Here is a 15,778-nt window from a genome sequence, read left to right on the forward strand (position 1 = left end):
CGACCTAGACGTTCTCACAACACGCAATAATGATGTAAAACTAATCAAAACTTTACTTTTGCATGACTAAAAATCGTCGTCTTGTTTTGAGAGAATAAACAAACTCGACCGCGATTACTCGTGTTGGCAAATTTTATCACGCGTTTCCTAAAATGCCACGTGACATTATTTTTATCCCATCAATCCTAAAAGGCGTGCAAAGATGGCGGGCATCGTAAATAAGGTCTATTGAAAACAAGAGATCGATAAATGCTGCTTTTAGCGGCAGTGGACTTAGACTGTTCACAGTCCTCTATTTTTCCGTAAGATCATCGAGATCCAGCGCTTTGGGCTGCCATCTTGCATGAGTGTCAAAACTACTTAGGGGGCGGGGGCGGTTTGGGAGGTTTTTCTCGCCCCTACCCTCCCAGGGCTATAATCCCCGACGGTACATTTGAAAATCAAGATACCCGTGACCGTAAGACGCGGTATATCTAAACGATCTCACGAAAAAATAGGAGACTGTGAACAGCTGTCTACAGTGGACTACAACTAGCTTGGAATCGAGGCTAATACCACATAGTTTCTAACCTGCGAGCAAGCTCTCCTGAGGCTCCCGGGGGTAAGAGAGTGGGGAGGAGAAGAGGGGAGCCCCGGGAGAGCTTTCTCGCAGGCTACATAGTTTTGAATTGTATGCAACTAAAAAACACAGGCTCACCGAAGCACTCCGTGAAATTTTTAGCATGACCCCCATTACTCCAAGTCCCCGCCGGGCACGGATCACATGACATCTGCCCCGTGCGGTTCTGGAATGTGCCTTCTTGGCAGTTCTCGCAGGTTTGAGAATCTTTATTGTAGTAAGAGCCAGCAGGACACTCGACTGGAGAGAAAAGATTAAGTAAATGAAGATCAATGGCTGACAAGTGCGTTAGGCAAACAACAGAGGGTAATGAAATACCTGTTATTATAGCTTGAGCTGTCTCTGACCCACTGGTTAGAGTTTGACCCGAATACTATTTTAGTTATGACTGCTGCCTCGCTATTTTGTTCAGCAGAGTGGGTGAGTCAACAGAACTGTCTTCGGCGTCGAATCAAAGCCGTTCGAAAGTCGAGCAAAGTCGAAATTCCCGGCCGGGCTAGGCGGGAAGAACGACTAAGCCGTTCCAAATTGAAACACACAATAATTAAATTCTGCAAACAGAATACTGTAACGCTGATCATACCACGCGAAAATTAACTTTGCAAGACATCAACACGACACCGAAAGAACTCAAATTGAAACAGGCGTTCCTAATTGATTCAGACGCCGAACTTTTCATGTACTTAATTCAATAGACCTATTTGGCTAACTCAATGTTGTACCCAATTCAAATCACCTGGGGTTAAGATTCTTTGTGTACTGTATTTGCATTATAATGTGGCATTCACATTAAAATGATATGGAAATTCCTGAAACAAAACGTTTTATTCCCAAAGGGTTTGAATTGGGTACATCATTGACGGCCTGTTTACATGAAGGAGGGGGACCCCAGGCAGGTGAGGTAACATGTGGCAAGTTACCCCACCTAACATGTAAACGTGACCACGTAAAATGAGAGATTATATCCCCACCTACCTGGGGTCCCCCACCTCCATGTAAACAGGCCCTGAGTTAGCCGAATAGGTCTATAATGCACGGGACTTTGACCGCGCGGCACTTGATCGACGGAACATAATGCCTGGCATGCAAAGAAAGTTAGGCTGCCCCTCCGCCCATTTCATGGTATTTCCTTGCCTAGTCCCTAGTCCTCATTATTCCGCGCGGCCAAAGCGTTTCGAGTCACGTGGTCCAAGCAAAGATGTGAGGCGTTTCCCGCCCGTTCGCCTGGGTACGCCACCAAAGTGAATTGACCGACAGGAACTGGGAAAACGCCGTACAGGCCGTGACTAGGAAAGCTATTTCCATTTCGTACACGGTCGTTGCCATACTTAATGGTCGCTGCCACCATTGGTAACCAAGCCATTAGTCATAAAAGATGCATTATATTCTCTGGTTGACGTTACGATAAGGCAAATAATACTTTTTTAAATAGTATTAGAAAGAACGACGTTGAACCCCATGTTGAATTAACGTTAAAAGCTATAGAAAGGACTAGGGTCATCTGTTATTGATGTATCAGTTAAGACCGTTTGCTGGTTTATGTACTTAAATTTTTCAAAGTTTTAGCGGCCGGGTCGGTGTGGAAGTGTAGTGGTATTAAAAGGAGAGAGATTAGGAAACGAAAGGTCCGGTTCGAGGTTCGGGTTCGACCCTGGATTGCGATTTTCTTTCTCAGCAGGTCAAAAATTTTCCGAGGCTAAAAAATGGCAGCGACCGTTTACGAAAGGGACAACTGCTTCGCCTCCCTGCTCAACTCACTTCTTGATTTCGCCCCGCTATTTTTTCACAACTTGGTGTTTGCATCAGCCCGTGTAAGGCAACTATCCCGATTCCGTAACCCAGGACATTTTTTGCTAGTGGAATCCGGAATCCAGGCTTTTAGAGTCTGGATTCCCTCTAAGACGATTGGAATGCAGAATCCTTGATCCTCTGACAAGGAATTCGGAACCTATACCTGGAATTTGGAATACACATCGTGGAATCCAGAATTCAAGATTGTCTTGGATTCACTTAAATAATGCGATTTGCAAAAGTCACCAATTTTTAACACGTATCGTAGTGTTTGAATCTTGTTGTTAGAGACCTTTAGATTCAAAGACGATTACGAGTACGAGATTTGACTTAGAGTTTTTTCGCGTATTCTCAAAATATAAACTCCGCGGGCAGCTTTATTTTACTAATTTTCACTAGAAAAGTTAGCACTGTTACCTTTAGTGAAGGAGGTTATACCCTCTCCCGATGGCAAAACGATAAAACTACTAACATTTGATAACTTGTTTCCGCCACTTCGCTAAAAGTCGTAGTAGGGTGACGACGGCTACCACATTTTCCCGCCAAAATGACACTGGCTCACGCGTGTGCGCTACTTAGTATTGAGAAAATCTCGTATACTCGTAGTCGTACTCGTCTTAGAATCTAGAGGTCTTAATTAATTCTCTTGGAAACTTACCGCATTTCGTCCTTTCCAGTTCCGTGCCATTACCAGGCAGCACCATAATAACTTTACCTTCAGGACATGCTACACTACTTGGAGCCACTGAAACTTGCAGATCGGGCATATGTGCATCTTGTGGAAAGTTATCTTTCACGAAGTTCGCTAAGGTGTCCAAATCCGACATCATCTTCGTTAACCTGATAAAGTGCAAGACACAAATTGAGATGTGACCTTTGGAATGGTAAAACTTTCCGAGACACAACATACCAAGAGAGAATGATTTATCCTCTCTTGAGCTCAGGAGAAACTTAAAAAAGGAGCTCCCGTTTATGAATCAAGAAATTTACATTAGCAAGACAATGACGTGGGAATTACACCTGAAAATTTTCTGTATTGGCCTTCTTGTAATTACGACGCTGCTGTGCCGACTGATTTATGTAATTGTGTGCGTTGGGCGTCCCTTCCCTCTCCTCGCGATTTTTTCACCCTTTCCCCAAAACAGAGGGCCTGTTCAAAGGCTACGTTTTTTTAACACTACAGATGCATTTTCTGTTACTTAAAGGCTACCTTCAGTCACCCGCGAGAGGTGGGAGGGTGGGTGGGTGGGAGCTGGTTGTCATGTTTATAAAAACCCAGTTCATTAGGCTTTACTTAAGATAGTTCAGTTTAAAGTAGCGATCGGACTGTTTTTCCCTTTAGTAACGTGTTCATTAGCACAGCCGGCATCCAATTACGATGACAAAATAAAAAAATCGATACAGAGTTACGCTCTCGTGAGGTTTGAAAGAAAGAAAGAATTTCGTCAAAAAAAGTAGTTTATTTTTCCTTTCGAACTCTCCCTCTCTCTCTCCCCTCCCCCATTCCCCTGGTTGCTCCTGCCACGCAGGCTAAATTTTATTGGGACGAGGAGACGAACGGAAAATCAAACATGATGGCTGCATGAAAAAAAAAATACTTAAATACAAATCATTAGTTGACGCTTCTGTGCGTTTGTGACTATTTCGTTTCCCCCGTGTTATATCTATGTTTTTTTCAAAAATATATTTGTTATAGCTAATGATGCCTGGAATCTTCGTTACTATGGATACATACTTTGCTGCTTCTTCTTTAGCATCTGACGACATATTTTTGTCCTTCATAACAAAATCGAACGTGATGATTCTCTGGTTACCGAATGTTCTCTTCCTTGAGTTGGAACCACAGTACACTTTGACATTTTCTACCACGCAGTCCTGTCCCTGGCTGACATCACACAGGAAATATTTAGCCATCGGACTGTTCATTACTGCGTTGAGAAAGTTCATGCGGATCCGCTGCAAAGCTTCTTGTTCGTTATTAGAGCACGAACCAGTGTAGAAAGTGAAGTTCTTTTTAGCGGCATTCGCATTTTGCTCGGCTGTGAATGGAAGAAAAGGGTTTTAATCACTGCTTCTCAGTTAACCTTATCGGAATGCAGAGTTTAAGCCTGTTTAAGCCAGCACAAGATTCTAGTAAGCTACCGACCTACCCCTCCCATACCCAACGCTAACACTAACTTTTTGCTCAGGGCAAACCAGTGGATTAGGGGAGGGGTAGGTGGGTAGATTTCTAGATGTTATAATGATCCAAAACTGTGCCATAAACATTTGGAACTAAGGCCATGTGTGCCTAAAGCGTTCAATGTACTCTTAATATCGGCCCCTTCTTCACATTAGGGAGCTTAAGCAACGACGACGGCGACGGCAACGGCAACGAGAACGGCAAAAAAGCAATAACTTTATATTAGCAAAAGAACAACTTTGCACGTGCATCACGCTTTTTTGTACTTTTCCTAGCCGTCGTTGCACGACTTCAACGTGAAAGTGCAATGAAAACTCAGAAACACAACTGAACCTCTTTCACTACGAGACCTTGTTATGGCGAGATGATTTTTCACAAAAGCTTTTTTACCTGTGTATGAAATCCCGTGGTGTTACCATTCAAATGACATTTTGTTGGTAGAACTTTTGCATTTTACTAATTGTTTCTAAGGATTTTGTTACAGTTTGTCTCGGTGGATTTTCACTTTCGTCACAGATATTTTTGTCTTATTATCTGCAAAACTATTGAAACCACGATCTTGAACATTAACGACAAATTAAGCTTTCCGGGCCCTTTCCAGTAATTATCGCCGGGCCGGATTTTTGAGAAACGGGCACCTGATCCCATGAGGGATCCCAAGGTGTCTGCGTTCGGGACACCAGTTAGACTGCGAAACAGTCGTTTTCCTCCAAAACTCAGTGTTGCAACCTAAGCAAAAATACGGGCTGATTTGTAGCCTAGCGCCACTTTACTCACGTGCGCAGTCTGGCCACGGCTTCTGACTTTTCGGGATGACTGGTACAGTACCAAATGGCTGCAGGACTTTATGCCAGGTTCCGTCAGATTGACACATGTAGTTATTGACGGCCGCTGGGTCAGCAAAAGAGTAGCCCTGCTTACATTGTATATTGCAAATCATCTCATAAACCACATTGTTTGAATTGATGGTCTTTTTGTTGCAAGATCTGACGCCATATGCAGGAGCATCAAAATAAGTGCACGGGACAGCTAAAATTATAAAAGGAAATAAAATTTATCTTTCTACCAAGTAATAATGTAAAGGCCATTATTAAGAAAGCAAACTTTTTTATTAAAAAGAAAACGTGAGTGTCAGTAACATATAGAAGAAATTCATGAAGGTGATCTTCTTAGAAACTTGGCTTATTCTTGAGTTTTTCTCGTCAACTGGATCGGAGGTGGTCATATGTGGATTCATAATGTAATCACGAAGGATGACTTTATAAAGGGGAATAGGGTTTGTATGGTGCATGTGGCTCTGGTGGGCGCTGTGATGGCATGCCATGGCTCTCTGCGAACTGACTGGCGCTTTTGGCAGATCAGCCAGCTTTTTGGGATCCTTCGCAGCTTATAGATGATTAATTTATGTATTTTATTCTTTTTCATAAAAATCACAGAATGGTGTGACTGTTTGACTATACTGATGAGGCCTTTAGTGCAATGTATAAACTCGCGTACATACGAGCCAATGAATTTCAACTTACGTCCAACTTCTATGAAGAATTCACAGGTAGCCTTGTTTCCTGCCCGGTCACTTGCGGTGTACAGAACTTGATATCGCCCCCAGGGAAATAAAGCACCAGGATTCCTGTTACTGGTAATTCGCAGTTGGACTGGGGGCCGATCAAAGTTGTCTTCGAACACCGGATAGGCCCACGTGACGCGTATCTCGTTCTTATTGGTTTGTTTCTTGATGTCCGTGGGACAAGAGGCCACACGCGGCCGTTCCTGGTCTGTCGTGGAAGACAGTAATGGTTTCAATTAGTCTATTAATTTAGAGTAACTCTCTAGAAGCAAAGAACACAGAAAGGTTTTTTGGAACAAGCGCTGATCTAGATAACTGACGCAACAGATAGCCGAATTAAATCGAATATGGTCGCATTCCTCCTTTCCAATAAACGCCAAGTGCTCAAATAAACACCTGTATTTCTATCACCAGAAGGACCAGAAGCAGTTAAATAGGCCATTTGCACGATGGCGTCATTTTACTACTACGACCACAATCCTTTTTGTTTTTCCTTTCATATTTAAATTTTGTAATCTCAGCGAGGTTTAAATAACAAAGGCCCTAATTTGCACAAGAAAGCAAAACCCTGAAGGATTCTGGTCGTAGTTTTAAAATGACGTCATCATGCAAATGGCCTATTGTAAGAGCATGGCGTTATAGTGTACAACAAGAAGCGGTGCTTTCATATAGCCATTGAAACATATGTTCAGGAGATCTGAGTAGTGCTTCTGATTGGTCAAAAACTTGCTTCATCCAATCAGTAGCAGTTTTCTCAGGCTACTGCTTTATCACAGATAAGGTGTGCTAGCGCTTTTGCGACAGTCATTCCATCACTGTCCATGATGTATTTATAAAGATAGTACGCGCGCTCTGATTGGCCGAGAGGCGTGTTTGCATGAGAGTATGTAAACACGGTTGTGACGTCAGGATCCCAGATTCCAGAATTTGGGAAACTGATCCCACTAACGGTTGGAATCCGAAATCCACGTCGTGCAATCCAGAATTGAAGACTGTCTTGGATTCCCTTACATGGTGCAAAAATATCATTAACACCGAAGCGCTTATTTTTGTAAATCGGTTTGCTATGATAACTGAAACTAACTGAAACTGTTACCTGAAACAGTTATTTGTAGCGTGCATGTGGCAGTCAGTCCCACAGCGTCACGAGCAGTGTATCTCACTTCATGTGGAGTTGAACTGACAGCAAACTCTTTGCTCTGTGCACCTACGTTATTAGTGACTGTCGGCGGCACACCACTGTTATCGCTGGCGGTAGCCGCGGGGATGCACACCTTCTTCGTAGGTTTACCGGGATCCGTAGGGACGGAAATGGGCTGAGGACAAGTGATGGATGGAGGGCGTATATCTAAGGGTAAGAAGAGGGAAGACCTTAATCATTTGCCTTTCTGTTAATGGATGAAACCGCAAAATGAATCGAACACTACACATCTATTAGTGTTTACTGTTGGTGCATAACCCATGTCTAATAACAACCTGCAAGATTATCAGCAGTCCTACAATGGGTGTATGTGGACTTCCCCACAAGATATGGCGTAATGTTAAACATAAACCGCCCGAATTCTTATAGTTATATGAGACATTAGAACACGTAACTTGAGACATCGCTTGTCGCTTATTGTCAAATTGATTACAGTATATGGCAAAAGTTGCGTCCTTGTGTAAGCGATAACATCCCCCTCTTAACTGTTAGAAGTATCAATGTTTCAGACTGTTGTACTTGGCATGGAACAGCAAGCGGGTCGCCCTTAAAGCGTACATATACGTCGAGCGATCGTTCAAATAAACACCATACCTTTGCAGTAAGAACTCCATGGCGTAGACCACTGACCAGTCGCCAGACACTCGCGCCTGTCTGGGCCTTCGAGTTTAAAGCCGTTAACTGTGTCACACCGCAGTAAACAAACAGATCGACAAACTTGTGAGTTGGCTTTGCAGTCATCTCGATGCCAGCTTCCATGGGACGGTTTTGGCAGAGCAGGACACATGACAACTAAGTGAAAAAAGTGCTACTTGAGGTTATTTATGACAGTGTTTCACGATGTAAACAATATCAGTACAAAAATTTTAACTTATTTTCCAGGAATGTAGGGGAGGTTTTCATTTTAGCTGCCATTTACTGGACCGGCGACATTTTATCAAAGAAAAAGAATGAAAGAGTTTGAACTGCATCACATCGCCTTGAGATGAGTGAAAAAGCGAAGAAAAAACGAGTGTTTTAATTTCTGTTCCTAGGCTAACTCTGAGACGGTTCTTGTTTTTTTTATAGAGCTTCTCAAACTAGTTATAACGACAGGTCTCGAAAACGTATTGGGAAATGTTTGCAAACGATAAAACAGCATTAGTCCACTGTACTTGCAATAAAGTTTCGAAACTTTAAGAAAACATGAGAAAATATTCTAAATATTATAGTTAAGACTTATATCGATTGTCATTACCCTTCTCTCTCGTTTCTTCATGAGCAGACGGGCACGATTGCGGTTGAATGCCATTACAGTTATCCAGTCTCTCTGTGTATAGCCAGGAGAGAGAATAGCTTCTTGTTCTTCTTTGAGATGCGCAGTGGGCGGAACTGACAGGGGATGCAGTGTCTGTCCATGAACTCCAACTTCCAAGGGTGCATTTTGCGTATCTGCAAGAACCTGTGAAAAACCCATAAACCGACGCATTTATTAATGGGTACATATTTGGTTATGATGTGACTGTACTTAGGTCCATTCCTCACATGTAAACCATTGTGAAAATGTACCCAGACACAGAAAAGACAAGACCTCATACGATGCTTCACAAACTGAAATGCGCCATTATCATTTACGTGGAACCAAACCGCCATGCAGGCTGACCAACAAAGAAAATTGCCAGTTTAAAATGGTGCGAGCTCTTTGTTTGACTTGTCCCCGAGCGTCCCTTTTTCTTCAGTATGGCGGTGGGTGTAACGTGAATGAGTAGCTCCGGTCAAGGGGCCTATTGTCAGTGTTCAAAATGGGGCATCTAGTGACCTGTATTACGTTTAATGGCCGGATTGCGGGTCCAGGAGCACTTTCCATTTTGTCCGCTGACTGGTCGATCAGACATTTGATCGTGGGTTCAAGTTTCATTTTGTGCAAGTGGTAAAGAACTAAAATAACTAATAGTGGAGCTCCATGCTCAGGCAGAGCCCCGTAGTTAAGAAAATTTGGTTATCTTTCATCCGAGAAATCTTGGTAGTCGCGTGACTGTACGTGCGTTTTACCGCCCGTCCACCCGTCCGTCTGCACCACTGGGCAACCAATGTAAAATCTTACACTTTTTAGCTAATGTGGGAGCTTGCGATCTGATATGGCACATCCATGTTGTGGTCAATTGAAAGGGTATCTGCTGGCTAGTATCACATGATCGTATCGCGGGCTCAGGTTTCGACCCATTGAGGTTGCAGTTTTTTTGAAGTTATCTGCTGACAAGTTATTAGTTTTCAACAAATGGCAGGCTCAACTCCAAGTGGATTCCTATGCAAACTTATTGTCTGAATTAAATTATGAATTTACTGACGAGAGCTTCGCTTCCAGTCTTGGCTAAATCTATATATTAAAAATAACTTATAAACTTACACCAATTCCTGTAGTTGTACTGCCGTGAGCCGCATGAGCTTGAGATTCCGTTACAATTGTTATCTCTTATATCGTAACGAGTGTGTTGATTGTAGTCTCGGTAACGACTTTGCCTCCCACAAGTCCCCGCGCTGACAGAACCAGACCAACTAGACCAAGCGTGGAAAGGGCAGTAATATGCATTTCTACAAGAACCTACAATGAAATATCGGCAAGGATGAGACAGTGATATTATTCCAAGTGTCACAATAGGTCAAGGAAAAGATGAACTCAGTTGCGTCGACAGTTGAATGGACTACTCATTAGCTTAAAAAAGTCAGTCCTGGAGTATTTTACGCAGAGACAGCAGCCATTAATTACCAATAGTGAGCAACTCCCATAACCGATTTTCTGTAACAGACCAGTTTATTTTACACCTACTTTAAGAGCAAATAGGGAAGCTCTGCTCCGTATGTGCATGTATCCGAAGCAAAACTTTCGGCAAAAGAGAAGCAAATGCAAATGATGGCCAGAGCATGCAACCCAGACAAAAATAAAAGAAATTAGTTTTGGACTTTTCGCACGGTCAAGCCGTCCTTCTTTGGGCGATTTGCTCTGATAAGGCAACTCAGTTCAACTTTTGGATTTTTTACGGTGTGTAAATTCGGTTAATAAGAGAATTTTTTTTGGTGGTGGAGGGAGGGTGGGGGGGGGGGGGGGGTTAGTGGGTGGTATTCAATATTGTCAATAAGGGTTAACAAGATAACGTTGGACCAGTAAATCATCCTAGACGGCCTTAGCAGTACAGGTCTATTTGATAAAACGAGCATGTTTGCTTTCTTGTGATCAAAACAATTTGACGTCATAATAGAAAGATTATTTAAGGGAGCTTATTAAAGCAACGACGACGGCGACGTCAACGAGAACGTCAGAAAAGCAATAGGTTTAGATTGGCGAATCAACAACCCTTTTTTGTGTATTTTTTTTGCCGTCACTGCACGACTGCGATATGAAAATAACTAATTTCACGTGTTGTCGAGGACGTGAACACAAGAAAGCGACTTTCCTTTTTTTTCCCTTGAAGTCCGATATAGTCTAAAACTGGCAACATTTGACGAATTGAACGAGATCGAGTAAGCGCAATAAGGTTTGAAGCAGCGCGTATTCATTTTTTAAGTGACGTTTTCGTAGCTGTCGCCGTCTTTGTTGCTTAATAGGGACCCTTAAGATCCGACGACGGCGACGGGAACGAGAACATTCAAAAAGCAATAGCTTTAATAAACAAAACAACAATTTTGCTCGCGCATCACGCTTTAGTTGTACATTTCTTTACCCTCACTGCATCATGACTACGACGGGGAAATTCCTAATTTCACGTTTCGGCAGAGGAAGTACACAAGCGATGACGAAATTTCTTCTCTCTTTCTGAACTTGGATATGGTTCATAGAAATTCAACTTTAGGAGGGCTCACCAACATTTGAAAAAGTTAGTGACTTGAATTAATCGCGATGAAGATTGAAAGAACGCAAATTCAGCGACGTTTTCACTACCGCCTCGCCGTCCGCTAATCTTCAAGTCCCTATAAGCTCCCAAGGCTAGGGCGGCTGTTGTGAAAAATTTCAAGCTATGCTCATTGCTTTGTTTCATTACAAATTAATGACCTTATTTCACAAACTTAACCGTGACGCATTTAAACAAAACTGTACTAATTTAAACACAGCCGGTAGCCTCCAACATTCCGGTTTGCTTTTACACTTTATTTCGCCTTATTAACTTGCGATTAAATGTTAAAACGTCTATACTCATATGATTTATTTTTTTATTGCTTTATTTTCGAAATCTGAAACTTCTAGCTCGATCATCCAGCCAGAATATACATGTGTAATAACTGAATGTGAATTTGAAAGTTTATAATCATGTTAATAATCCTCCCTTATTATAAGCGCTAGCACAGTTGTGTTTACTTACTTGTGTTCACATGTGTTAACTTGCAAAAAAAAGAAGTGAAAGAAAAAACGCCTGAGATCATTCACTTCTTTATTACGCACAAAAGGTAAATCAGTGTTCAGACCGGTGATCTAAATCAACGTATAATGGGCCTAGAAATAAAATGCAACCGGGGTAAATGTGCTTGATATCCATACTAACATTTAAAGCGGTATGAATTTAAGGCAGATCAACTGGGTAATACATCTTATTCGATCAAGAAACTTTTAATATAAAGTAGCCTGTTAACAGAGCCTCTATTTTTCTCTTTAGATATCGTCGAGCGCGCGTATCAGTGAAAATAAAACACGAGGGGGATTTATTGACCGCTGGCGCAGATCAGATCTTTCTTTTTCTTTCTTGCGCGCTCGCTTCGCTCAAGTGCTCGTCGATTTTCGACAAGTAAAAGAAAGCAACGTCTGTGTACAGGCTTAACATAAAGGCGTTCTTTGATCTTCAATTACGCGAGGTTATTGTAACAGATATACAGTGTAGCAGCAGATATTAAAGACGTTAAAGGGACTGCGACTATTAACTAAGAGTGACTGAGGTTTTGTACATGGAATTTCGAATATCCGTGTTGTGATCTTGTTGATAATAATTGTAACATGAATGTTGTAGCTATTCATTTATTTTTTCCTTCAAAAAATGGAACTATCTGCACCTTATACTAAGAAAGAATGGACCGGTTTATGGGGAAGTTTTTAAAACCGCTGAAAAAACTCACAGCTCAACAGTCCTGTGAGTCAATTGCAGTCCCATACAGATTGATGCTACTGCATAGACACAAGATATGAGCCTCTTGTACCTTTTTCGCAAGAGAAAAGTTTAGCATTCTTCTTAGTAACACTTTTGAGAAAAAAGGCCTTCGAGTGAGGGCTACATTGACTGGTGCTGGAAGAAGGATTTCTCATTCTCCTTTTCTTTGCAAATTTAGAACCTTTAACAAATTTTTCCTATATTTTAGCTTACATGAATATTTTAGTTAGGGGAATGTTGTGAGACATTGTATTGCCTGACACTTAAAGCTGCCGCTCCCTCTGACACTCTCTTGCGTGCTAACTTGTTTTACCGAAATCAAAAGATTTTCGAGCATTTTGCTTACCAAAACATTCTAGTTTTCAAAGGAAAAGAACTACGAAATTCAGGCAGAAAAACTAATAGCGAAGATGGTTGTTCCTTGACTTGGCAGAGCCTTATTGACTCAGTTTATGTCCGATTATTCCACTTCATAGCTGCTAACGTCTAAAAAGAAAATTTAGTGCGGATTTAATTTGTTCTATAAGATTCTCTCAGAGTTTTTTCGCATTGACATTGTAGACAAGCCAGGTTAATTACATGCATTGTACACTTACACTTCGTTCGGTATTGCGTCGATGGACTGCAGTGGGTTGGCGAGGGACATGACCCCTTGCCGCTATGGGATTGGGGTATGTGGTGAGCATTGCGTCGCTGCCGTGTGCATTGTCCTGTTGCAATACCCGGACTCCAATCGTTTCTCCATTCGTGACGGCACGTTGTCCACGAACACGGTTTAGGTCCACCACCACAAGATAACACGGAACTAAAAATGTTTACAAAAACAAGGATGCCAAGTATTTCAGACAACGCCATTTTTCCTGCCGCGTACGAAGATTTTCACTGCCTCAGAAATGATGGCCTTTTTATAAAGGCCCAACGATAGAGTTTTCGACGAAGTACTGTACTGTCAGTTTAATTTTGAGACGATAAATGAAGGCTGTGGAATGGATATTTTGAAATAAGTTTGCACAGCTGTTATTAAACTTTACGAATATCACAAGGAATCATCACCTTGGTGAATCTTCAAAACTGAATAAATTAGTATTTAGTAGATTAGTTATAGGGCGGCACCTTTACTGTTTATTGATAAACCTGACTTTTATGACAAGGGAAAACATTTCTGAAAATTTTAATTAAAGCTAAATTTTTGCCATTATAATTTAATCAACGACCAATTTTCACCGGTTATGGCACAGCGATCTTCCCCACTGACCCTTAAAAAAATGTGCAGTGAATTCAAATTTTGCCTGTGTAGTCAGTCGGAACTGATACGCATGTTGTAGTCCTAGCTCGTCTTAGTTTGATGAGTGAGATCAATCTGAAGCGACTGCGAATAGACAGTAAAAGTAGCCAGCGGACTAATCTGGAGAAAAGCAAGTTAAGGTTGTGCGGGTGCGAATTTCGGATGGACCAACATTCCGCAATCTTGGTGACATACAAATACTGCCGAAGTACAATAACGGGCGATTCTCAAGAACCAAAAAATTACCAGGAATTTCTCGGTATTTCATGGCACCAATTTTTAATGTCTCCTGCATGACAACGGTTCGACCTTCAAGTAACCCGAATGATCAAGAAGAGATGGTGGAACATATGTTGTGGGCATATGTCCACATACATTTAGTCATGGATGGCGGTAGTCTTTTGAAATGAATAATGACATAATATTAATTTGGAACTCATTCTCCCTGAAATCATTATCATCATGTCAACAACATCGTCGTTATCAGGGGCGGATCTAGGGGGAGGGTGCAGGGGGTGCGCACCCCCCCCCCCCCGAGATGACCTGCGATTTTCTAATACAACTGGTATTCTGCAAAAAAAAAAAAAAACTATGTGGTTTATTGGTGTTGAAGTAGAGAAAGAGACGAGTGCACCCCCTCCTAAAAAAATCCTGAATCCGCCCCTGGTCAGAGTGTAGACATATAGGGTGCGTTCCTTTTGGATGATCCGGATCAGGATCAGTGATCGGAGATCACTAGGATCATGGTAGATCAAAAGAACCGATGAATCCTTGCCCAGAGTGGATTCAGCGTTTCATTTGATCTGCCATGATCTGAGTGATCTCGGATCACTGATCCTGATCCGGATTATCCCAAAGGAACGCACCCTAGTCTAATAGGATAAAAATTTTGTACAGACACAAGCGAATCATCCGAACTGATCGAGGGATCGTGCTGTCACGCGCGACATTGTGATCTCATACATTTACTTTATTTCCGTAACGCCCGCACTCGGCTTGTTTCAAATGATTGGTAGAAATGCTTCATAAAACACAGAATTTTGCTCCTTTTGATCCCAAACGTTGATATAATTTACGAAAAATGAATAAAGATAACTTCCCGTATGTTTTTAGTGTCGTGTTCTGCGATTTTAATACGTTTTCAGTCGCTCGAAACATACACCCCCGACTAAAAAACGACTGAAAACGCCACAAAAACGCAAAACACAACACTAAAAACCTACTGTAAGTTATCTCGATTCAGTTTTCTTACATTATATCAACATTTGGAATCAAAAAGTGCACATTTCTGTGTATTATGAAGCGTTTTTACCGATCGAGTGCGGGCGTTTCGGAATACAGTAAATGTATGGGATCACCTGTCGCGCTTCACATCACGTTACCTTGAACAGTTCGGATGGTCTGCCTGTGGTACAAACGACACTAATGAAAATGAGATTTTAAATCAAACGGTCTCCAAATTGCTCATCAACAAAGAAGTAATATAAAAATTCAAAAAAAGAAAAATTAGATCAATAAATTAATATAACTATTTTCAGAAGACAAAAGAAAAGTTCGGCCTAAACAGAACAAAAAACTGTGGAGCTGACTAAATTCGTTTTTAAATGCGAAGGTTTTTTCACTAAGAAAACACCACTGCATGCCCTGAAAATAATTAATTTCTAGAATAAGTCACAAACAGTTCTCACCATCTTTCACTAGCTGTAAATTGTTCAAGCACTTGTAAGGTTGTTAACCGTGGAAATGTCTTTTGGATCGTGCCAAGGCGAAGGCAAGTAAAAGCTTACCCAGTACCTCAGTGTCACAAATTTATTTGCATATCTATGCCTTTAAACAACCTGTGTTACTTTGTCCTCCTTTGTTGACATTTTTCAGTGGACACGTTTTGAAAAGAGAAATATACATTACCATTCATAGAAATGAAATACTCCGGGGAAACTTTTTAGACTTTTAGAAACATTTACTGTCTTATCAAGTCTAAAAATTAATAAAACACTGCTGCAGGTTGATTGGCGTTTTAAATTT

At 41.5% G+C, this 15,778-nt stretch overlaps 1 protein-coding gene across 1 annotated transcript in view; it reads right to left on the reverse strand.

Annotated features, from left to right (window-relative positions):
- The window catches only part of LOC140947588 (sushi, von Willebrand factor type A, EGF and pentraxin domain-containing protein 1-like), a 14,668-nt gene extending 1,232 nt beyond the window's left edge, over positions 1–13,436 (reverse strand). Inside the window, exons 1-10 of the mRNA XM_073396737.1 lie at positions 13,065–13,436; positions 9,744–9,938; positions 8,595–8,798; positions 7,952–8,149; positions 7,253–7,504; positions 6,116–6,364; positions 5,370–5,621; positions 4,146–4,449; positions 3,069–3,250; positions 698–859 (exon numbers count right to left, since the gene is read on the reverse strand). Of these exons, the coding sequence (XP_073252838.1) occupies positions 698–859; positions 3,069–3,250; positions 4,146–4,449; positions 5,370–5,621; positions 6,116–6,364; positions 7,253–7,504; positions 7,952–8,149; positions 8,595–8,798; positions 9,744–9,938; positions 13,065–13,323 (2,257 nt within the window). The 5' untranslated portion in view covers positions 13,324–13,436. The remainder of the gene's footprint in view (positions 1–697; positions 860–3,068; positions 3,251–4,145; positions 4,450–5,369; positions 5,622–6,115; positions 6,365–7,252; positions 7,505–7,951; positions 8,150–8,594; positions 8,799–9,743; positions 9,939–13,064) is intronic.
- Between the last annotated feature and the right edge of the window lie 2,342 nt (positions 13,437–15,778).

Source organism: Porites lutea, chromosome 9, assembly GCF_958299795.1.
Source record: "Porites lutea chromosome 9, jaPorLute2.1, whole genome shotgun sequence".
NCBI lineage: Eukaryota > Metazoa > Cnidaria > Anthozoa > Scleractinia > Poritidae > Porites > Porites lutea.